Source organism: Euleptes europaea, chromosome 1, assembly GCF_029931775.1.
Source record: "Euleptes europaea isolate rEulEur1 chromosome 1, rEulEur1.hap1, whole genome shotgun sequence".
NCBI classification, from domain to species: domain Eukaryota; kingdom Metazoa; phylum Chordata; class Lepidosauria; order Squamata; family Sphaerodactylidae; genus Euleptes; species Euleptes europaea.
The window spans coordinates 133,177,844-133,198,630 of record NC_079312.1 but is presented as its reverse complement, the minus strand read 5'-3'; the positions used below and the strand labels follow the sequence as shown (position 1 = coordinate 133,198,630).

The following is a 20,787-nucleotide window of genomic DNA, read 5'->3' as shown; positions in this document are numbered from 1 at the left end:
CTAAAAAGAAGGGAACCAGGGAATTCTTCCCCAGTACCAAGCCCAGGATTTGGGAGATTCCTTTCCCTGAGTTTTTTGAGACTCAGGTCCAAACTGAGTTAGACAAACCCCTTGCCAATAGGCAGTTTTCAGCGAGCATAAAAAAGCTCTACACCATGGTCCCTCAGGCCATGTCGCTATTCCAGCTCCCTCTCATTGATGCCCCCGTGGCAGCACTTCATTCCTCAGATCTCCCCGCAGAGGATGTAATGGGAAGCATTAGAGATCCCATTGATAGGAAAACAGAGATCCTATCAAAAAAGGTGCACGAGGCCTCCACCCTGGCCATTCAGGCCTCGGCCGCAACATCAATTATGGCAAGGGCCTCCATAGTTTGGATCAGAAAGATCATCCAGTTATATACTGGTGACAACCGTAAACTAACAGAAGGCCTTAATAGGCTTCTCAAAGCATCGGCATTTATGGCTGACGCTTCCTTGGACGCAATGTCCTTTGCTGCCAGGGCCACATCTTCCAATGTCGCCATCAGGCGGGCTCTTTGGATCCGCCCTTGGCAGAATGAATTAAAGAATAAGACTCTGACAATGTCCTATCCCTACACTGGAGGGAAACTTTTTGGCGAAAGACTAGAAAAAATTCTAGTTGAAAATAAGGACAAAAAGAAAGTGCTTCCTAAGTCTTACAAGAGAGATGGGAGATCTTCATCTTCATCCTCTTTTCCCAACTTTAGGTCCTCACACACCCTTGCTCCCTTCAGACCAGACCACAGGAGGGGGGCTTGGGGTAACAGTAACAATTTCAGAGGTTCATCTCGTAGAGGGGGTGGCAAGTTTTTTCGTCCCCCCCAGGGACACCAGCAATTCACCAACACTAAGGGAGACCGGTTTCCAAAAACCCCAAAACAGTGACGCCAACCTCAAGGAAATAGGGGGCAGGCTTCTTCTTTTCCAGGATGTGTGGGACAGATCTTACACAGACGCATGGGTAGCTCAGATCGTTCAATCGGGCTACCGCATAGAATTTACCAACATACCCCGAGACAAATTTGTAAACTCCCCAAGGTCGATAGGACCAGAGAAACATCAGAGAACCTTGGAGGCAGTATCTCACCTCCTGCAGATCCAGGCCATCGAACCTGTTCCTCAGAACGAACAGGGAAGTGGGGTATATTCAATTTTCTTTAAAGTCCCCAAGAAAAATGGGGACTGGAGAGCTATTTTAGACTTAAAACACCTGAACAGGAGCATGCGTTACAGAAAATTTCGCATGGAGACGCTACGTTCCATTCTAGAAGCTCTTCAATTGGATCAGTACCTCACTTCCCTGGATCTGAAGGAGGCGTACCTGCACGTCCCCATCCACCTGTCCCATCGCAAATTTCTCCGGTTCTGCTACGACCGGAAGCATTATCAGTTCAAAGCCCTCCCCTTCGGGTTGAACTCCGCTCCCCGCGTCTTCACAAAAATCTTGGTGACGCTGGTAGCCTTGCTTCGCCAGGAGGGGATTGCGGTTTTTCCGTACCTCGACGATCTCCTGATTTGCTCGGGGACCAGAGAGCAGGCACTGGATCACACCTCCAGGGTGATTCAAGTTCTGTCTTCACATGGATTCCTGGTGAATTTGGAGAAGAGCCACCTAACCCCCACACAAAGGTTGGAACATCTGGGGGTTATTATAGACACTCACAAGAACTTGGTAATTCTCCCCCAGGACAAGATAGTCAAAATCCAGTCCATGGTCAAGACCACGATAGGCTCCACTCGGGGCAGAATCATGACCCTAGCCAAGTTACTAGGGAAGATGGTTTCCTATATAATTTCGGTACCGTGGGCCAGGTTCCACTCAAGGGAGCTTCAAAATTTACTTCATCCATATCAGGACCTTATCACAAGGAGCAGGGACAAGGTAATTCCTCTTCCGCTATCCTTCCGACAATCTCTGACTTGGTGGCACAGGAGCAGCAACCTCAACAGGGGATTACACTTCTTAGTAGAAGACCGTATCCAGGTATTTACGGATGCCAGCCTGGAGGGTTGGGGAGCCACCTGTCAGTCCCAGATAGCCCAGGGCACTTGGTCCATCAGGGAAAGAAAGATTCACATAAACAGACTAGAGCTGAGAGCAATCCTCTTGGCTTTAACTCACTTCCAGGACATACTTCGCCACAGACATGTCTTGGTCCGAACGGACAACATCTCGGCCAAGGCATACGTCAACAAACAGGGGGGGTCGAGATCCCCCAAACTATACAAGGAGGCAAGGGCGATCCTTTCTTGGGCAGAGTCAAACCTATTATCTCTTTCCGCAGAACACATCAGCGGGTCCCTAAATTCGCAGGCCGACTGGCTAAGTCGTCAGGTACTGGACGAAGGGGAATGGTCCCTCAACGAGTCCATTTTCAAACAGATTCAGGAGAGGTTTGGCCGACCCAAAGTGGATCTCTTTGCCTCGGCGACCAACCGCCTTCTACCCAGGTTTTTTACCCGGTACTTTCATCGGGAAGCGGAACAAATGGACGCTCTGGTGGCTCCATGGCCTCAGGAGCTCCTGTTCGCCTTTCCTCCCATTCCCATACTACAGAGGGTGGTTCGAAAGATCAGAAGGGAAAGAGCAACGGTCATACTCATTGCTCCCCTCTGGCCAAGGAGACCTTGGTTCCCCAGCCTGCAAAAAATGTCAATTCAGTCCCCTTGGGAACTTCCAGCCAACCCAGACCTCCTACATCAGGGACCTCTGTCCCATCCAGAACCTGCGCTTAACCGCGTGGAAATTGAGCGGGGATCGCTCCTAGGGATCGGTTACTCCCCGGCGGTAGTAGACACGATGCTAGAAGCTAGGAGACCGTCAACTAGGAGAATATATAATACTTCTTGGAGAGCATTTGTACTCTGGTGCAAGCGTAAATCCATCGATCCCCTTTCCCCAGGGATCCCTAAGATTCTAGATTTCCTTCACGAGGGTTTGGATATGGGACTGTTGGCATCCACCTTGCGCAGACAGGTAGCGGCGTTATCTACAGTTCTAACCGATATAGAGGGTTTTCCCCCTTCTCGACACCCACACATTATAACCTTTTTAAAAGGTGTGACTCAAACCAGACCGCCGGTAGTGCATCGTTTCCCTACCTGGCGCCTCAACGTGGTTCTCTCGGCCCTAACTAGACCACCTTTTGAGCCGATCAAGGAAGTGTCCCTTAGAATGCTGAGACTTAAGACTATTTTCCTTATCGCAGTGACCTCCGCTCGGCGTGTGTCTGAGCTTGGAGCACTTTCCTCCAGGGAGGGTTTCTGCACATTTCACAGGGATAAGGTGGTGTTAAGAACGGACCCCACCTTTATTCCCAAGGTAAATTCCCTATTCCACAGGTCTCAGGAGATACACTTACCTTCCTTTTGTCCTCATCCGGTTCATCCCAAGGAAAAGGAATGGCATAAGTTAGACCTACGTAGGTTGCTGAAAACTTACCTCAGTCGAACAGCTGACTTTAGAAAATCTGATGCTCTCTTCATCTCCATCACTAATCCCAATAAAGGGGGGGAAATGTCAACCTCTGCCATTAGCGCGGCAGTCAAGCAGTGTATTATTGAAGCATATAGGGCCAGCAAAATTCCCCCTCCGGCAGGAATCACTGCACACTCAGTGCGCAGTGCGGCCACTTCGGCAGCTTTCAATAAACAAGCTTCCCTGGAAGAAATTTGTAGGGCGGCCACATGGTCGTCAGTCTCCACCTTTGTTAAACACTATAAAATAGATTCCAGGGCCTCCGCTGACGCCGCATTCGGTAGAAGGGTGTTACAGCAAGTCTTGGACTAATACTGAGTCCCACCCCAGGCCATAGCTCTTGGATATCCCACGGATCAAGCTGCCCTTCCACCCAGAACCGAGAAAGGAGCCTTGTGTACTCACCGTGACGGCTCCTTCTGTTCTGGGTTGAAGGGCATCTTGCCCACCCTCTCAGGTCCAAGACCCCTTTCTCCTTCATAGAGGGCATTAAAATTGGAAATTCACAACAGATTGTAATTCCTTCCTGAAACTAACTATGTCCGCCATTTGTCCAGGGACCTTTCCTTAACGTTTCTTTCTTGTTGAAGTTACTGTTCTTTCAAGGAGCTCATTGTTTTTTGCTTAAGTGCAATGCTGTTGTTTGCTTGTTGTTGTTCCCTTACCTGTCTCATTAGCTCAGCGAGTCCGTAAACTGGGTTTCCCGCCCAGGGAGACAGGAAGCTGTAGAAAAAATATTTGGTCCTGCCTCCCTGGGCACGTGACGAGAATACCCACGGATCAAGATGCCCTTCAACCCAGAACAGAAGGAGCCGTCACGGTGAGTACACAAGGCTCCGTTTTCTGCCCGTTGCCACCCTCGCCTGGAGTTGAGTCACTGCGGCGGTGCGTGCGTGAGTCTCCCTCCGCTCGGCACCCACGCCTCCTCCTCCTTGGGTCGTTTGTTTGGGGTTGAGCCAAGCCGTACTGGTTTGAGGGGGGGGGGCTTTTGCCTGTTCTTCTGGGGTGGTGCCTGCTCGCCTCTGCGGGAGTGTGCGTTCTGCCTTTTTTGCCCGCTGCCACCCTTGCCTGGAGTTGAGTGCAGCTGTGCAGCCGTTCCCGTTGTTTCTAATGGGCTAGCCTGTCATTCGTTTTAGTACATCCCATGTCAGTGAGTCTCTCTCTGTCTGGCCCGTTCTTCTCCTTCATTTGGAATTTGCATCTTCTGGTTCAGGGGGGGGGTTGTTCTGCTGGGGGGGCTTGATTGCCTCTGTGGAGTGTGATTTGGGGGGGGGTTACCTGTCCGGGGGGGCTGATTGCCTCTTTGTGAGTGTGATGGTTGCTGTGGAATATTTGAATCCAGCAGCATGAAATCTATCAATACTGAAGATACGGAATTTGCGCAGGTCGCACTTACTCTAGTAGCGTTATAAGATGCACTTTGGCTGTGTTGAAATGAAAAGATACGTTACCCATGCTAGTTACACTGTTTACTTACGCTTTGAGCATTCTAAGATGCACTTTCGGCGTAGTATGAAAGGTTTTCTTGCTTGTGTTACATTGGCTCTTAGAAGCCACGGACTGGCTTCTACTGTGTGTGGGGGGGAGCCAAAGGGGGGTTGCCTTATCTGTCCTGGTGGGGGGGCCTGATCTCCTCTTTGCGAGCTTGATTGTTGCTGTTTTCACTGGTTTCACAGTGTGGGTCGGTGAGTCCCTCTCTGGCTGCCCCAGAAACAATGGGAGGTTTTGCCTTGGATTTGCCGCTCTCTAGATGCACATTAAGGATTGCCTGCTCCCATTCATTCCAATGGGCAGATGGGGGGACCCCATCCAGACCCCATAACTCGGGACTCCCTGACCCAGTCTTAGCCAAACTTGGGGGTTCTTGCAAATAGGGTCCCTCCAAGCTACCCTGAAAGTTTGGGACCTCTACCTCCAAAAATGCCCCCCGGAGCCGTGGAAAGCCACGAATGTGCTTTAAATGGCTTTATTCGGTCGAATTAATTCAGGAACCCCGAATTTCATGCCGAATTCCCTGGATCCGAATAGGGGGAGTTTGGACTTTAACATTTCCCAAATAAAAATGGGCCAAATTTTGCCGAATCCGAACTTTACCGAATTTTTTTTTCAACAGCCCTACTTTGAACCTGGCTCTCCGTAGTCCTAGTCCCAAACTGCTAACCATTACGCCACACTGGCTGCATTGGATAAACTTTTGTTTGCTATGATTTTATACTCAATTGTTGCCATTATTTTGCTGCACTGGTTGTTGTTTTACCTGCCTTGAGCTTGCCAATGGGACAATGGGATACAAATAATACATAAAGGTTTATCACAAATCTGATCTTACTGAAACCATAAGCCATCAAGTTGCTAAACTTCAGATACTGCCTAACCATGCTGTTCTCTCTTTTTTCTCTCAGATCAAACAACATGAATTCAGGGAGAAATTCCGAGAAGATGCCCCCTTCACTTTTGTTGATCCAGAGCCATATAAATCCCTAAATAAGGTAATCTAAGATGGGAAAGTCTATATAGGCAAGACCTAAGTCTGTCCCAGAGGTCACCTGCTATAGCACAACAGACATGGTTGTAAAGCATTGACAGAAAGCAAAATAGCATTCTTTAAAAAAAATGCCAAGAAGTTTTGGATCAGTGGTTTCCATTTGTGAGTTCTCATTGAACGTGATAAAATTACCTTAGCACTCATTGATTCTCTCCCCCCACTCCAAATTCCTCCACATGCAAAGCACTCAGTGTTCATTTACCTTGCTGGTGCTGGGAGGGCTTGGGTGCACCCAGCTCCCCAGCACCCTGATTCCCCCCAAAGCCCCTGCCTGGAGACATAGAAAAGAGAGATGGGGTGCGTTTGGACTATGGGCGCCCCCTACTCATCCGTGTAAGTGGTACCTTCGTCTTCTCCTTCTTGCTATCCTGCGTCTGTCTCCTTTGCTGATGGTCAAAGAGAGAAGGGGGCGGGGCTCCTGCCCGCTCTTATATAGGCTTCATCCCCCCCTCTCTCAAGTCATCAGGAAGAAAGCAGCATCATGCTATTTGGCTCATCCTGCTACTGTGGCAAATAGCGCTCCTTCTCCAGCCTCTCTGAGTCGCGGATTCAGGAGCCGCCTTGGATCCATAGGATATCAACCATGAACGACTTCTGTGGAGCAAATGCTAACCTAATTTACAAGGCAGTTTGTAAATTAGATTCCTAACAGCACATTACAACACTCATCACCCCAGGGCTACCAAGTTATTGGCCTTTGTATATTGGCATCTCCATAACTTTATTACACAGACACATGCACAGGGTAACTGGTCCTCCGCCCCACCCTCCATCAGTCAGCATAGCATCAGTATTCAGCTGCTGGAAATGTTTAGTAATGCTGTTCTGTTTCCTACTTCCAGGAACAAAAGATGATCACTTGTATGGAAAAAGAGATGGAAACCTTATCCAAATCTGCTGGCTTGTTTGAGGTATCTGTCCCAGATTACAAGCAGCTGAAGGCATGCCATAAGGAAGTGCGTTTGCTCAAGGAGCTGTGGGATATGACTTTTTTGGTAAGACTTTGAACTCGCGGTTCATAGGGAAAGTTGAGTGATGAGGCATTATTAGGATACAAGAAATCTGCACCAATATTTTTCAGTTCTACTGCAAGGAAATGGGAGGAATGAAGTCAGTCCCTCACTATTTTGTGGTTTACATAGTAGTTAAGATTTCCATGCAGTGTGATTACTTTGCATAATTCTGGTTCAAAAGTTACTAGCCCTTTTAAACAAAGTTTGAATCTTTAATAGGGACTGTGATGACTTTGGGCAGTGGGGAATGGAGTTTGGGGCGAAAAATAACATGGGATGTCCTAGTAGAAAGGAAATTATTCCCAGATACTTTCTATTCCCAGCTACTGTCCCAATCAGAATTCTTTCAAATTCCACCACAGTTCTTCTGTACCTCTAGGTATTATCTACAGACATTTACTGTGTTAAAGGTTGAGTGTTCCTTGGCTGTAGTACTCATTTGTTGAAGCATCCATGCATCCATTAAACAGCAAATAAATACTCGGTACTTGCAAAGGAACCACCTCCTGCCACAATGACTGCACATGTTATATACCTTTAAAAAAAAAATTGATCCATGCAGCAGTCACCTCCAGAATGGACTACTGTAACTTGCTCTATGAGATTACAGTTGGTCCAAAATGCAGCTGCTCGGATTCTAACAGGAACTCCTTGGAGGGCCTATATTCAACCTGTGCGCCACCAGCTGCAATGGCTTCGGATAGGGTTCCTAGTTGCTCAGTATTGGTGTATTCCTGTGGCTGCCCGCCACCCCTCAGCTGGTTGGCAGGTGGAAGACTCTATGGAATCCATAGGGTTTTGGGGGAGAGTGATGTCATCACACCGGGCGCACAGATTGCCATCCCCAACCCTGCCTCTGTCAAGCTCACACTGGTTGCCAGGAGGGACCTGGCAATCCTAGCTTCAGATTGAATTCTGGATCAGGTTCAAGGTATTAGTGCTTACCTTTAAAGCCCTAAATGGTCTAGGACCCTCGTATCTTCAGGACCGCCTCTTATGCTATACCCCCCCAGAGAGCCTTGTGTTCTGCTTTGGACAATCTCCTGGTAATCCCTGGCCAAAAGACCATCCAGCTGTCCTTGACCAGGGCCTCTCCCAGTTCCGAAGGGCCTGTAAGCTAGAGATGCTCCACCAGGTCTATGGTTGAGGGCAGCGATGCTTTTACATCTATGAGCACATCATCAACTGGCTGGGACCCTAAACTTCCTCCTGCCCGCTCCTTGCATTTTGGCTCTGTTCCCAGCCACCTCGCTTCTTTGTTCATTATCAAGTACGTGGACTGTTTGTCTCCCCATTATGGATAGGGTTGCCAGGTGACTTGGATTGGCCGGCAACTGCTGGCCAATCCATTGGCCAGTTCAGTAGTGGGGATCGCGCATCACTTCCGGTTTACACTAGCATTTTTGGGGTTTGAGTGGTAAAGCGATGCGGCGCTTCTGGGTGTAAACCGGAAGTGATGTAATTGCATCAATGTATACTATTTTATTGGTTGTTAGCCCCCCCAAACTTGACTTCAGTTGGGAAAGGGAGGGGTAAATAAATAAATAAATAATAAGTAGTAGTAGTTAAAAAATATTAACAATAAGTTTCATGTTTTCTTTCATGTGGACTCTGTTACCACAGTTCTGTTCTACTTTGAGGTGTAAAGTTCATTGAACTCTTCAAAATATTCACTATAGAACGTTTACTCATTTTGCTCACAGAATAGAATATGAAAAGCATTTTATATGTCCAATTAAGGTTAATGAAAGCATTAATGACTGGAAGACCACCAAGTGGAAGGAGATTAATGTTGAACAGATGGATCTTGATTGCAAAAAGTTTGCTAAGGATGTGAGAAGCCTGGACAAGGAAATGAGACCATGGGATGCTTTTGTGGGACTTGATAACACAGTCAAAAATATGATCACATCCCTCCGAGCTGTGAGTGACCTCCAGAATCCTGCTATCCGAGACAGACATTGGAAAGAACTCATGCAAGCCACCCAGGTAACCTATGTAGGCCACAGTGATGGCACAAAGTTGAGATTTATTATATTTTTAATAGTAATTTTGCTACTTCACTGACTAAACTAAGAGGCAGAATACAAATAAACTCAAATGTACCAATATATACAAATGCAGTAAACAAGTTAAAGTCACAAAACACTAGAAAATACCAATCAACCAGCTTTATCCAAATATTGATCCTTCAGACATCTTTCTTTTTAAACTTGACTTCATTTATGTATCCCTAAGTCAGTATAATCATTTGCAAACAGCGCTTTGCCAGGTTGTGTGGACATGTTCATGGAGGAGAGGGGTATTCATGGCTACTAGTTAAAATGGATACTAGTCGTGTTGCATACCTATTCTCTTCAGGATCAGAGGAACACAGGATGGTGCTGCTGCAGTCGTCTTGTTTATGGGCTTCCTAGAGGCTCCTGGTTGGCCACTGTGTGAACAGACTGCTGGACTTGATGGGCCTTGGTCTGATCCAGCATGTAGGGTTGCCAGGTCCCACTTTGCCACCGGCGGGAGGTTTTTGGGGCGGAGCCTGAGGAGGGCAGGATTTGGGGAGGGGAGAGACTTCAATGCTATAGAGTCCAATTGCCAAGGTGGCCATTTTCTCCAGGTGAACTGATCTCTGTCGGCTGGAGATCAGTTCCAATAGCAGGAGATCTCCAGCTATTACCTGGAGGTTTCAATAATATTACACTTGGACCACAGTATAGGACCTTAATCAAGCGTATGCAGTCACTGTGGCTTAAAGAAATATATACATATAAAGAGACCAACAACAAAATTCTTTTCACAAGTGTATAATTATTTTTTTAAATATTTTCTGGTTTTGTTACTCCACAAGAACCATATGTTCTCGGCTCAGAGGGACAAAGGGCATCTTCAGAATGGGTGTTTCCTTTTCCTCTTTGCTCGGGAGGCAGGATTTAATATTTAAATTTATCCTTGACTACTGAGGGTAAACGCCCCCTGAAGCCAGTTCTATTTCCTGCCTTATCGGGAGAGCAGCCTCTTAGCAGCTCTCAGCTCAAGGAGAACAAATTTTCACACTTATTCCTTATCTATTCCTATCTATACTTTCCTGTACCTAAATTTCATATCTATATTTTCTCTACCTTTTCTATCTTAGATAGAAGGCTTAAAAAGAAAAAAAAAAAATTCTTCCCGCCAAAACAAGATGGCGGATCGGCAAGAAGACGATTATATCGCCTCAGCCGATTTGGACCCTAGCCTTCTAACAGCTATGCCGGGTCCTTCAGAACCCTCCACCAGTCAACCAGTTGACTCGGGGGTTAAAAATAAAAAGAAAAACGGCTCAAACGGCGGAGGCAGCGGCAAGCGCAAGAGGGTCGTCTCGACTAGCGGCAAGCGCGCTAAACGCCTCATAGACGCCGCCCGGCTCACAGGCGCTCCGAAAAGAAGCGGTCGAGTTCCCGCAGCGGCTAGCGCCACGGAGATTACAGCGGCTCTTGCCGCTCCTCCGGTGCAGCAACCTCCAGGGGAAGAACAGCAGGCTGGCGGCTCGCCTTTGCCTTTTACCGCTTCGTCCTATGGCGGCTCGCCTTTAGTGCAAGGACGTGAAGCGGCTGCGGAGACACCTGCTACCGGTAGGATTCCTCCCCCCCTGTTTCAAGATGGCGGGCTAGCTTTTCTTAGAGCGGAGCTTTCAGCTCTTATTAAAGATGCCTTCACAGAAGGCTTGAGAGCAGCCCAACCCCCCCCTCCTCCAATCTATCCCCAGACCTCCTCGGCCATGGAAGCCCAGACATTACAGGACTATACGTCCTTGGGTGCCCGTCCAAAACAAACAAGTGCTGGCAGTACTTACATTGGGGACGGCAAGTGGCCTACTAAGGCGGCTCTAAAAGTCACTTCAGCTCAGCAGGCTATGCAAGGGGAGGAGGGAGATGACTCCATGTCTGAAAGAGAGGAGGGCGAGTTCAGTTCGGATGGGGAAGACATAATTGAACAACCAAAACAGTCTAGAGTGTTTAACGCTGAGGAATTTCCTCTGCTATTGTCTAAAACCCTAGCAGCCCTTGATCTTTCAGATGACACTGACACTGCAAACACTCAAAGAAAAAAGGGGATGAAAGAATTCTTTCATATGCATGACATCCCAGACAAGGTGATACCTGTACCTGATTATTTCCTATCACTCATTAAGTCAGAATGGGAGAAACCAATGGGTTCAAAACAGTTCCCTGTAACATCAAAAAAGTTTTATAATGTAGATCAGGCCACCTCAGAAATGCTCAAGGTACCCCCGGTGGAAGCTCCGGTCACTGCACTACATACTTCAGACACAGTCACTGAAGAGGGACAGGCATTGATCAGAGATCCTGCTGATAGAAAGGCAGAGCTGGCATGCAAAAAGTCACATGAGGCCTCAGCTCTGGCAATTAAGGCCTCGGTTACATCTGCTCTGGTGTCAAGAGCAGCAATTATCTGGGCCAGAAAATTGACTCAGATTATTCCTCAAGAGGAAAAACAGGCTTGTGAAGGTGTCTCTAGAATTCTAAGAGCTGTCTCCTTCCTGGCAGACTCTACCTTAGACACCATGGCTTACGCTGCCAGAGCTTTAGCTACCTCAGCCGCAGCTAGAAGAGCCTTATGGCTTCGCCCTTGGTCAGTGGAGCACCGGTCAAAGTCAGTCCTCATGGGCTATCCATATCAAGGAAAACGCCTATTTGGAGACAAATTAGATACCATCCTAGTGGAGGCTAAAGATAAAAAGCAAGCCTTACCCAAGTCTCTTCACAAAGATTTTAAAAGCTCCTCCAATTCTACCAATTTTCGCTCTTACCACACTCTCCAAAAATTCAGACCTGACCAACGCAGAAATCATTGGGGTCAAAACAATCAGTGGAGACAAAATCGTACTTCCTTTCGGAGAGGAGGTAGATTCAATAGGAATTCCAAATTCTCCTCCTTTCAAAGTGACAAGGGGAATAAACCTGGACAACAGTCCAAACAGTGACGCCGACCTGCTGCCTGTGGGGGGCAGGCTCAGTCACTTTCACCCACAGTGGTTGACCCCTCATGTAGACCTGTGGGTTCAAAACATAATACTTCAGGGATACCAAATAGAGTTCTCTCACATACCTACAGACAGACTTCAGATATCACCAACATCCAAGAACAAACAAAAAGTACAAAGAACTTCAGAAGCGATACAACATCTAGTAGACATCAAAGCGATAGAGATAGTGCCTCCTTCGGAACGCTCATTGGGAATCTATTCAGTATTCTTCACCGTTCCCAAAACAGATGGGGGATGGCGGGCCATCCTAGATCTGAAGTTTCTGAACAGATTCATCCCATTGAGACGCTTCCGAATGGAGACACTGAAGTCAGTTTCAGAGGCATTGAGACCAATGGACTTTCTAACATCCATAGACCTCACCGAAGCGTACCTACATATCCTCATTTATCCACAACATCGACGCTTTCTGAGGTTCCTCTACCAAGGAATGCACTACCAATTCAGAGCCCTCCCCTTCGGGTTAACTTCCGCCCCAAGGGTATTCACCAAAGTACTGGTTACTTTGGTGGCAGAATTACGCAAGGAGGGCATACGCATTCATCCCTACTTAGACGACATTCTGGTATGTGCAGATTCCAAACAGCAAAGTCTACAACACATAAAACAAGTAGTAGAAAAATTGACAAGCCACGGCTTCCTAATCAATCACAAGAAGAGCAAGTTAACTCCTTCACAACATCTAAAACACTTAGGCGTTCTCATAGACACTCAACAAAACAAACTCTTCCTGACGGAGGACAAGATCACTCTCATATCATCCCTAGCCAAGGCTGCATGCAATTCCAGGGTGTCCAAACTCATGGCTCTAGCCAAGTTACAAGGGCACATGGTAGCTTGTATCCCCACCATACAATGGGCTCGTCTACACTCGAGACCTCTACAATGGCTACTCAGACCCTATCAAGGGGACATTCAAAGGAAACGAGACATAAGCATCCTCCTTCCCAAGAAAGTCAAACGCAGTCTACAGTGGTGGGCACAAAGAAACAACCTCTCAAGGGGCCTCCGATTCATTTACCCGATACCAGAGCAAATTTACACGGACGCATGCACGACTGGGTGGGGAGCAACCTTTCAAGAGCACATAGCCCAAGGCAATTGGAACACCCAGGAACAAAAATTACACATAAACGTGTTAGAAATCAGAGCGATATACAAAGCTCTACAAAGCTTCACTCCACTAATCCTAAGGAAGGACATACTGATAAGAACGGACAATGTGGCCGCAAAGGCACATTTGAACAAACAGGGGGGCTCACGGTCATCAGCCCTACACAAGGAAGCACTGAAAATACTGAATTGGGCAGAAACCAACCTAACCTCACTACAGGCGGAACACATTCAGGGAGTCACGAATGTTCAAGCAGATTGGCTGAGCAGGGAGACAATAAACGAGGCAGAATGGTCCCTTCACCCGGACATATTTCAGCACATCACACAAAGGTTCGGGACACCTCAAATAGATCTATTTGCCTCAAAATCAAACCACCAACTACCCCGGTATTACTCCAGATTTGCACAACAGGGGGCGGAACAGACGGATGCACTAACGGCTCCTTGGCCCAGGGGAATGCTATACGCTTTCCCTCCACTCCCTCTCATACCAAGAGTACTGAGGAGGATAAAAACATTAAACGCACACGTCTTATTCGTAGCCCCTTACTGGCCCAGAAGGCCATGGTTTCCGATTTTAATTCAAATGTCTCACAACAACTTCTGGAGACTTCCAGACAGACAGGACCTTCTGATACAGGGCCCAGTATGCCATCCCAATCCAGGATGGTACAAAATGACCGTATGGGTATTGAACGGAGGAGACTTTACAACTTAGGTTACAGTGAGGACATAATTAATACCATCCAGGCTGCACGCAAACCTTCAACTCAAAGAATCTACAATTCTACATGGAAGGCCTTCACTAGGTGGTGCAGACGCAAAGGCTTTAACCCACTCAAACATAGAACACTTGGCATCCTGTCCTTTTTACAGGAAGGTCAACAGATGGGCTTAGCCACTTCTACACTACACAGGCAATTAGCTTCCATAGCCACCATCGTTCCAAGAGTGGCAGGTTATAAAATATCCAAACATCCTCACATTAAATTATTCTTTAGAGGCTTAAGCATCATCAATCCTCCAACAAAACACAGGTTTCCTACTTGGAGCCTACACACAGTCTTGACAGCACTCACAAAACCCCCCTTCGAACCTCTTTCGAAGGTTGGGCTCAAATGGCTTAGGATGAAAGTGATATTTTTAACAGCCATAACATCGGCACGTAGGGTCTCAGAAATAGGTGCATTATCTATCCGCCCCGGTCTCATTACCTTCCACAAGGATAAGGTAGTTCTCAGACATGATCACTCATTTCTACCTAAGTGCAATACAAAATTCCACCGAGATCAGGACATAGTTCTGCCCTCATTTTGTCCCAATCCTAAGACTCCAAAGGAAAAGACATGGCATACACTAGATGTAAGGAGGGCCATTCACATTTATATGTCCAGAACAGAAAGTATCAGGACTTCAGAGGCCTTGTTCATTAACATATCACAGCCAAAGAGAGGTAAACCCATGTCAAGAGCTTCTATCAGTCGCACCATCTCATTGTGCATTAAGACAGCTTATATGGAAAGCAAGCTACCAATACCGGGGGGCATTACGGCACATTCAGTTAGAAGTTCAGCAACCTCCACAGCCTTCGATAGGCAGGCCCCCATAGATGAAATTTGTAAGGCAGCCACGTGGTCGTCGGTGTCTACCTTTGTACGACACTATAAGATGAACCTGTACTCATCTTCAGACGCAGCATTCGGCAGACGAGTGTTGCAAAGTATATTACAGGACGTCTAACCCACCCTGGGCGGGGACTGCTCTTGTATGTCCCATTCTGAAGATGCCCTTTGTCCCTCTGAGCCGAGAAAGAGTCTTGGCTACTTACCGTGAAGGCTTCTTCTGCTCAGAGGGACGAAGGGCATCTTGCCCTCCCAGACGTCTGCTTTATTTCCTATTGTTCTTTACCATAGTTCATTACTTCCATTTATGCTTAGACCTTAGTCTCGTTAAGACTACTCTAAACTCTCAGCGTCTTTTACTACTAATTGTTTTATAACTTACTGATGACTTAAATGTTACAAGTTTTTTCTCAGTTACCTATATAAGGCTTGGAAAGTTTTTAACTGGCTTCAGGGGGCGTTTACCCTCAGTAGTCAAGGATAAATTTAAATATTAAATCCTGCCTCCCGAGCAAAGAGGAAAAGGAAACACCCATTCTGAAGATGCCCTTCGTCCCTCTGAGCAGAAGAAGCCTTCACGGTAAGTAGCCAAGGCTCTTTCTATACACTTTTGTGGCAACAACAAATAATTAGAACCATAATCAAAAATAAATCAGGACCATATACAACCAAGACAGAAGTCCGGGAAGTATCCTGTTTCACAGTCTATTTCTTCAGTTGGTGTATATAAATTGTCCCATAACTCATAAGTAATAACAATGTTCTTTGCAGGTTATTGTCCCGCGTTGCAATAAATTCCTGTTGCACTTTGTATTGCTTGGAGTTTCCTCTTTTTGAGACTCTATTCCATTATTTTAAGTCTATTGTAATTCATTAAAAAAATTTTTGATTATTATAATGTTATTGGCTAATAATTTCATAATATCATGCATGGATTTTATAAATATAATTTTACTCACTGACAACTTTTCACGTCTTAATACATCCTAGCAGGTACTTTACAATCAATGTTTCTATGGCATCATGCTGGATAATTACAATTAGAAGCTTTCAGAATAAATAGAGCTTCAGCTTGTTAACACAAAGGGCAGTTTCACATCCCATTTCAAAATTTCTGGAACATCACCTACATAAATATTCCACAGAAACTCCATCTTATATATTGGATACTGGCCACTTTATACAGAAAATAGAAGGTTTGAAAGTTCCATCTGACGCGATTCTAGCCACCTTTGATGTAGTGTCATTATATACAAATGTTCCTCTTGAGGAGGTTAGAACTGTTATACAGGATAAGCTCAATAGTCGTGATGTTAAAATACCACCTACACATTTTCTTATGAATTTGTTGGATTTATTATTTGAGAATAATTATTTCAGATTTAAACATCGTTTATACAGACAAATTAAGGGGGTGGCTATGGGCTCTGCGGTGGCGCCCTCAATTGCTAATATATTTATGATTTCTTTTGAATTTGCACATATTTTTGGGAATAATGTATTTGATCAACATGTACTGTATTTTGCCAGATTTGTGGATGATCTGGTGATGATTCTGGACAATGAAACCAGCTATGAATTATTGTTGAATATGTTAAATAATGCAGATCCTAATATCAAATTTGAGGGTAAAAAGGATCAATACAGCATCAATTTTTTGGACATTAATATCAACAAAAATGATAAGGGGGAAATATGGATCTCACCATACAGAAAACCAACTGATAGAATGGCACTTCTTCATTATGATTCCAATCACCCTGGACATCTTAAAAATAATCTTCCTTATGGTCAGATGTTACGTCTTAAAAGGAACTCTACCAGGGATGAAGATTTTGACAGAGCAGCTAATCAGTTAAAAACAACCCTCATAGCAAGGGGTTATCCTATACCCCTAATAGATCAGGCTAAGAATAGAGCAGACTCACGGGACCGTAAGGAATTATTCCTACGGAAAGATAAAAATAAAAATAGATTGGTTTCCTCATTTCAGTATACCCCATTAGTTGGGGAAATTAAGAAGATTTTGAACAAGCATTGGCACGTTATCTCCTCCCTCCCGGACTGTTCTGAATTTCCCCTCATAGGTTACAGAAGGACGACGTCTCTTAAGGATTACTTGGTGCATACTGATCGAATCGATTCCCCTACCTTATCCAATAGACGGGGCCATTTTAAGTGCGGTTCTGTGCAATGTGTCCCTATGCCTTACCTGTTAAGAATTTTACATGTGTGCAAACTGGATTCACTTTTGAAATTAAATCATGCACCGATTGTAATTCAATTAATGTGATTTACGCCCTCCTTTGCCCGTGCCAACTTTTATACATAGGCAAGACCAATCGAGCCCTGAAATTAAGGATTGGTGAGCATAGGTCGCACGTGCGCAATTTTGTAATGGAGGCACCGATTGTCTCGCACTTTGCGCAACTAAAACATAAGGACACGGACCTAAGATTTTTTGCCTTATGGCAGTATAAGAAAAGGAAGGTTTACTCTAGGGAAAATGTGGACAAAATACTTAGTCAGCAAGAAGCCCGCTTCATCACCATGATGAACACAGTAACCCCTAATGGGTTAATGCCACGTGTGACTATTCAGGATTCTTGTGAAACCGCCCTTTGTGTTAACAAGCTGAAGCTCTATTTATTCTGAAAGCCTCTAATTGTAATTATCCAGCATGATGCCATAGAAACATTGATTGTAAAGTACCTGCTAGGATGTATTAAGACGTGAAAAGTTGTCGGTGAGTAAAATTATATTTATAAAATCCATGCATGATATTATGAAATTATTAGCCAATAACATTATAATAATCAAAAAAATTTTTAAATGAATTACAATAGTCTCAAAATAATGGAATAGAGTCTCAAAAAGAGGAAACTCCAAGCAATACTAAAGTGCAACAGGAATTTATTGCAACGCGGGACAATAACCTGCAAAGAAAAAGAAAAGAACATTCAACATTGTTATTACTTATGAGTTATGGGACAATTTATATACACCAACTGAAGAAATAGACTGTGAAACAGGATACTTCCCGGACTCCTGTCTTGGTTGTATATGGTCCTGATTTATTTTTGATTATGGTTCTAATTATTTGTTGTTGCCACAAAAGTGTATGGAACATATGGTTCTTGTGGAGTAACAAAACCAGAAAATATTTAAAAAAATAATTATACACTTGTGAAAAGAATTTTGTTGTTGGTCTCTTTATATGTATACATTTCTTTAAGCCATAGTGACTGCATATGCTTGATTAATTACCTGGAGGTTGGCAACCCTACCAGCATGGCTGTTCTTATGTGCTTATGTTCTTCCATTTCACCAAACATTTCATTATCCAGTTTTTCAATGTCCTTATATTGAGTAAACAATGTTTAATGTTGTGCTGTATAACAAGGCCTTTCTAGAATGTTTCTTAGACAGGGCAAGTGCTCAGGATTGTTCCTCCCACTTCTCCCTGTAGCCTGCTGTCCACACAGAAAGCTATTCCTGAGGTTTGTGTGACCCTAGAGAACACTGTAGGATACAGCAAGGAAGGGACCTGCAGTCTGAAAGGAAAATGCAGAAACTACCCCCACGCCTCTTGTGAAAATTTGGGGCAATTCCCCCTTCTTGCTGCAGCTGCTAGGCTGCATTGAACTCTGTTCCCAAAAGTCCCCTGATGCCTAGAGACAGCTTTTGGAAGGAACCAAAGGCTATAGGGCAGTAATGGCGAACCTTTTAGAGACCGAGTGCCCAAACTGCAACCCAAAACCCACTTATTTATCACAAAGTGCCAACACGGCAATTTAACCTGAATACCGAGGTTTTAGTTTAGAAAAAAACAACTCATACATTAACATCCCCACTTAATCCCATGCTAGCGGAGTCGCTCTGCACAGGATCGCGCGGCCTCTGGGGGGCGCGCCCCTCACCTTATAGAGCGCGTAGTGCAGGTACAGGTAAGGGGTGCATTGCTGGAAGTCGCGCAGGGTCTTGGCCGGCGGGTAGCGGAGCTGGAAGACGGACAGGCCAAGCTTGCAGTGCCTCAGGCAGGAGGCGCCGCAGGACGCGCCTGAAGAGCTCCAGCTCAGCCAGCCCCTCGTCTGGCACAACGCTGGGGCCCGGCTCTCCACAGCCAGGGCTCTCCTGGCGCCTCGCCGCCAGTGCACTCCTGGTGGCAGTGCACCTTGCTGTCGCGCAGCTGGCAGTGGAGGCGCAGGCTGGCCTCCAGGGCGCGGACGCTCTCCTTCCAGCCCTTGCCCTCGTACTGCTCCAGCACGTAGGCGTGCTGCAGTGGCAGCAGCTCAGCTGCTGGGAAGCCGTGGAAGCTATATTTCTCATACTGCACACTGGCCAGGGCGGCCAGCAGCTGCCCCCGGCTTTGCCGCTCCTAGCCTGCCCCTCCGCCTGCTGCTGCTGCTCCGGAGCCACTTGGCCGCTCAGAGGCTCCGGGAAGCAGGGGGGAAAGGAAGGCGGGAGGCAGGCCCGGGGGGATCCCGCAGAGTCTTAGCGCAGCCGGCAGGCGAGGGGAGGGACCAAATGGCCAAAATGCACGGGAGGTTTTGCCTTGGATTTGCAACTCTCTAGATGTGCTGGGGCAACGGCGCTTGTGCCCACAGAGAGGGCTCTGTGTGTCCCCTCTGGCACACGTGCTATAGGTTCGCCACCACTGCTATAGGGGGAAGGGGAAGAAGAAATCCATTCTGTGATCCTTTTCCATTCATCTTTCACAGAATCTGTTCCACAGGGTTTCCTTACTGAATATTTACACCTCTTCAAATATATTTGTGCAAATATTTCATAAAGTTTTACGAGTCTAAATTTTCAATGAAAATTCCAAAAAATATGTTTAGAAGAGAAACAAATTACAATGTATTATTTTAAAAAGTGCGCAGATGTCTACTGTTACTATAAAGACTAACAAAGTTTTATTCTAGCATAAACTTCCATGGACTATTATTACACTGGAATAAAATTGTGTCAACATTAGGCCCATGCTGTTTTAGTGTGGTAATATGCCCCATGGTTGTGCAAAATTTATATATAATGGGCTTCTAGATCAGCGGTGGGGACACTTGTGGGTCTTGGAGCCCACTTGCTGGGTCTCACGTCCCATAGAGCAGTTAATTTTTTGCTGTTTTTTGGAAGGACCTGCTTCTTTCATATGTTGCATGGAATGGCTAGAAAGGATCGATGTTCCAGTCTGATTCACATTTGGTTATGTCACAGGTGAACTTTACCATGTCTGAAGATACAACGCTAGCAGACCTACTTCAGCTAAATCTTCATAAATTTGAAGATGAAGTGCGCAGTATTGTAGATAAGGCTGTGAAAGAGTCAGGGATGGAGAAGGTAAAATTTATGTCATCATCATCATCATTTATTTATTTATTGTGGTCAAAATTTGTGTCATGCCATGCTCATCCATTATTTAACTAAAATTAAAATCTTGTATATGTATGTTTCTCACTTCTCTAAAAATGCCAGAAGATGATTCTTCAGTTCCTGTCTTTGGGTGAAGATGTTTTGTGTTGGCAGAGACTTTTTCAAATTTTCGTCTCTTCCTGAAATAATTGTGTCCAGTGACATTTCTTACTATGAGGAATGTGAGTAGGCTTCATCAGTGAAGGCAGACAAAACTCATACATTCCCGTTTGTTCATCCATAGCACTGGAATTTACATTAGTAGTCTGCTACAGAATTACTGCCTTTGATTAACTACACTCTGCATACATTAGCATCATTACCCATGCATTCTGTATTCCTTGACTCTGTTTCTGTGGCTTTAAATAGCTCTATTGATATTCCATCTACTCTTGGTGATTTGTTTCTCCCAATTCCTCTCAATGCAGCATTCACTCCACTTTCTAAAACTATAGGTTCTTCTAAAGATTCTTTGTGGAAGGAATCTGTCATCCTAAAAATGAAGCAGACAGACAAACTTCCATAATAAGGGAC

General features: G+C 45.5%; 1 protein-coding gene across 1 annotated transcript in view; it reads left to right on the top strand.

Moving 5' to 3' along the window:
• DNAH17 (dynein axonemal heavy chain 17) overlaps nucleotides 1–20,787 on the top strand; it is a 176,662-nt gene that overhangs the window by 54,463 nt on the left and 101,412 nt on the right. The window contains exons 25-28 of the mRNA XM_056848614.1: nucleotides 5,904–5,990; nucleotides 6,889–7,041; nucleotides 8,800–9,048; nucleotides 20,059–20,181. Coding sequence (XP_056704592.1) covers nucleotides 5,904–5,990; nucleotides 6,889–7,041; nucleotides 8,800–9,048; nucleotides 20,059–20,181 — 612 coding nt within the window. The remainder of the gene's footprint in view (nucleotides 1–5,903; nucleotides 5,991–6,888; nucleotides 7,042–8,799; nucleotides 9,049–20,058; nucleotides 20,182–20,787) is intronic.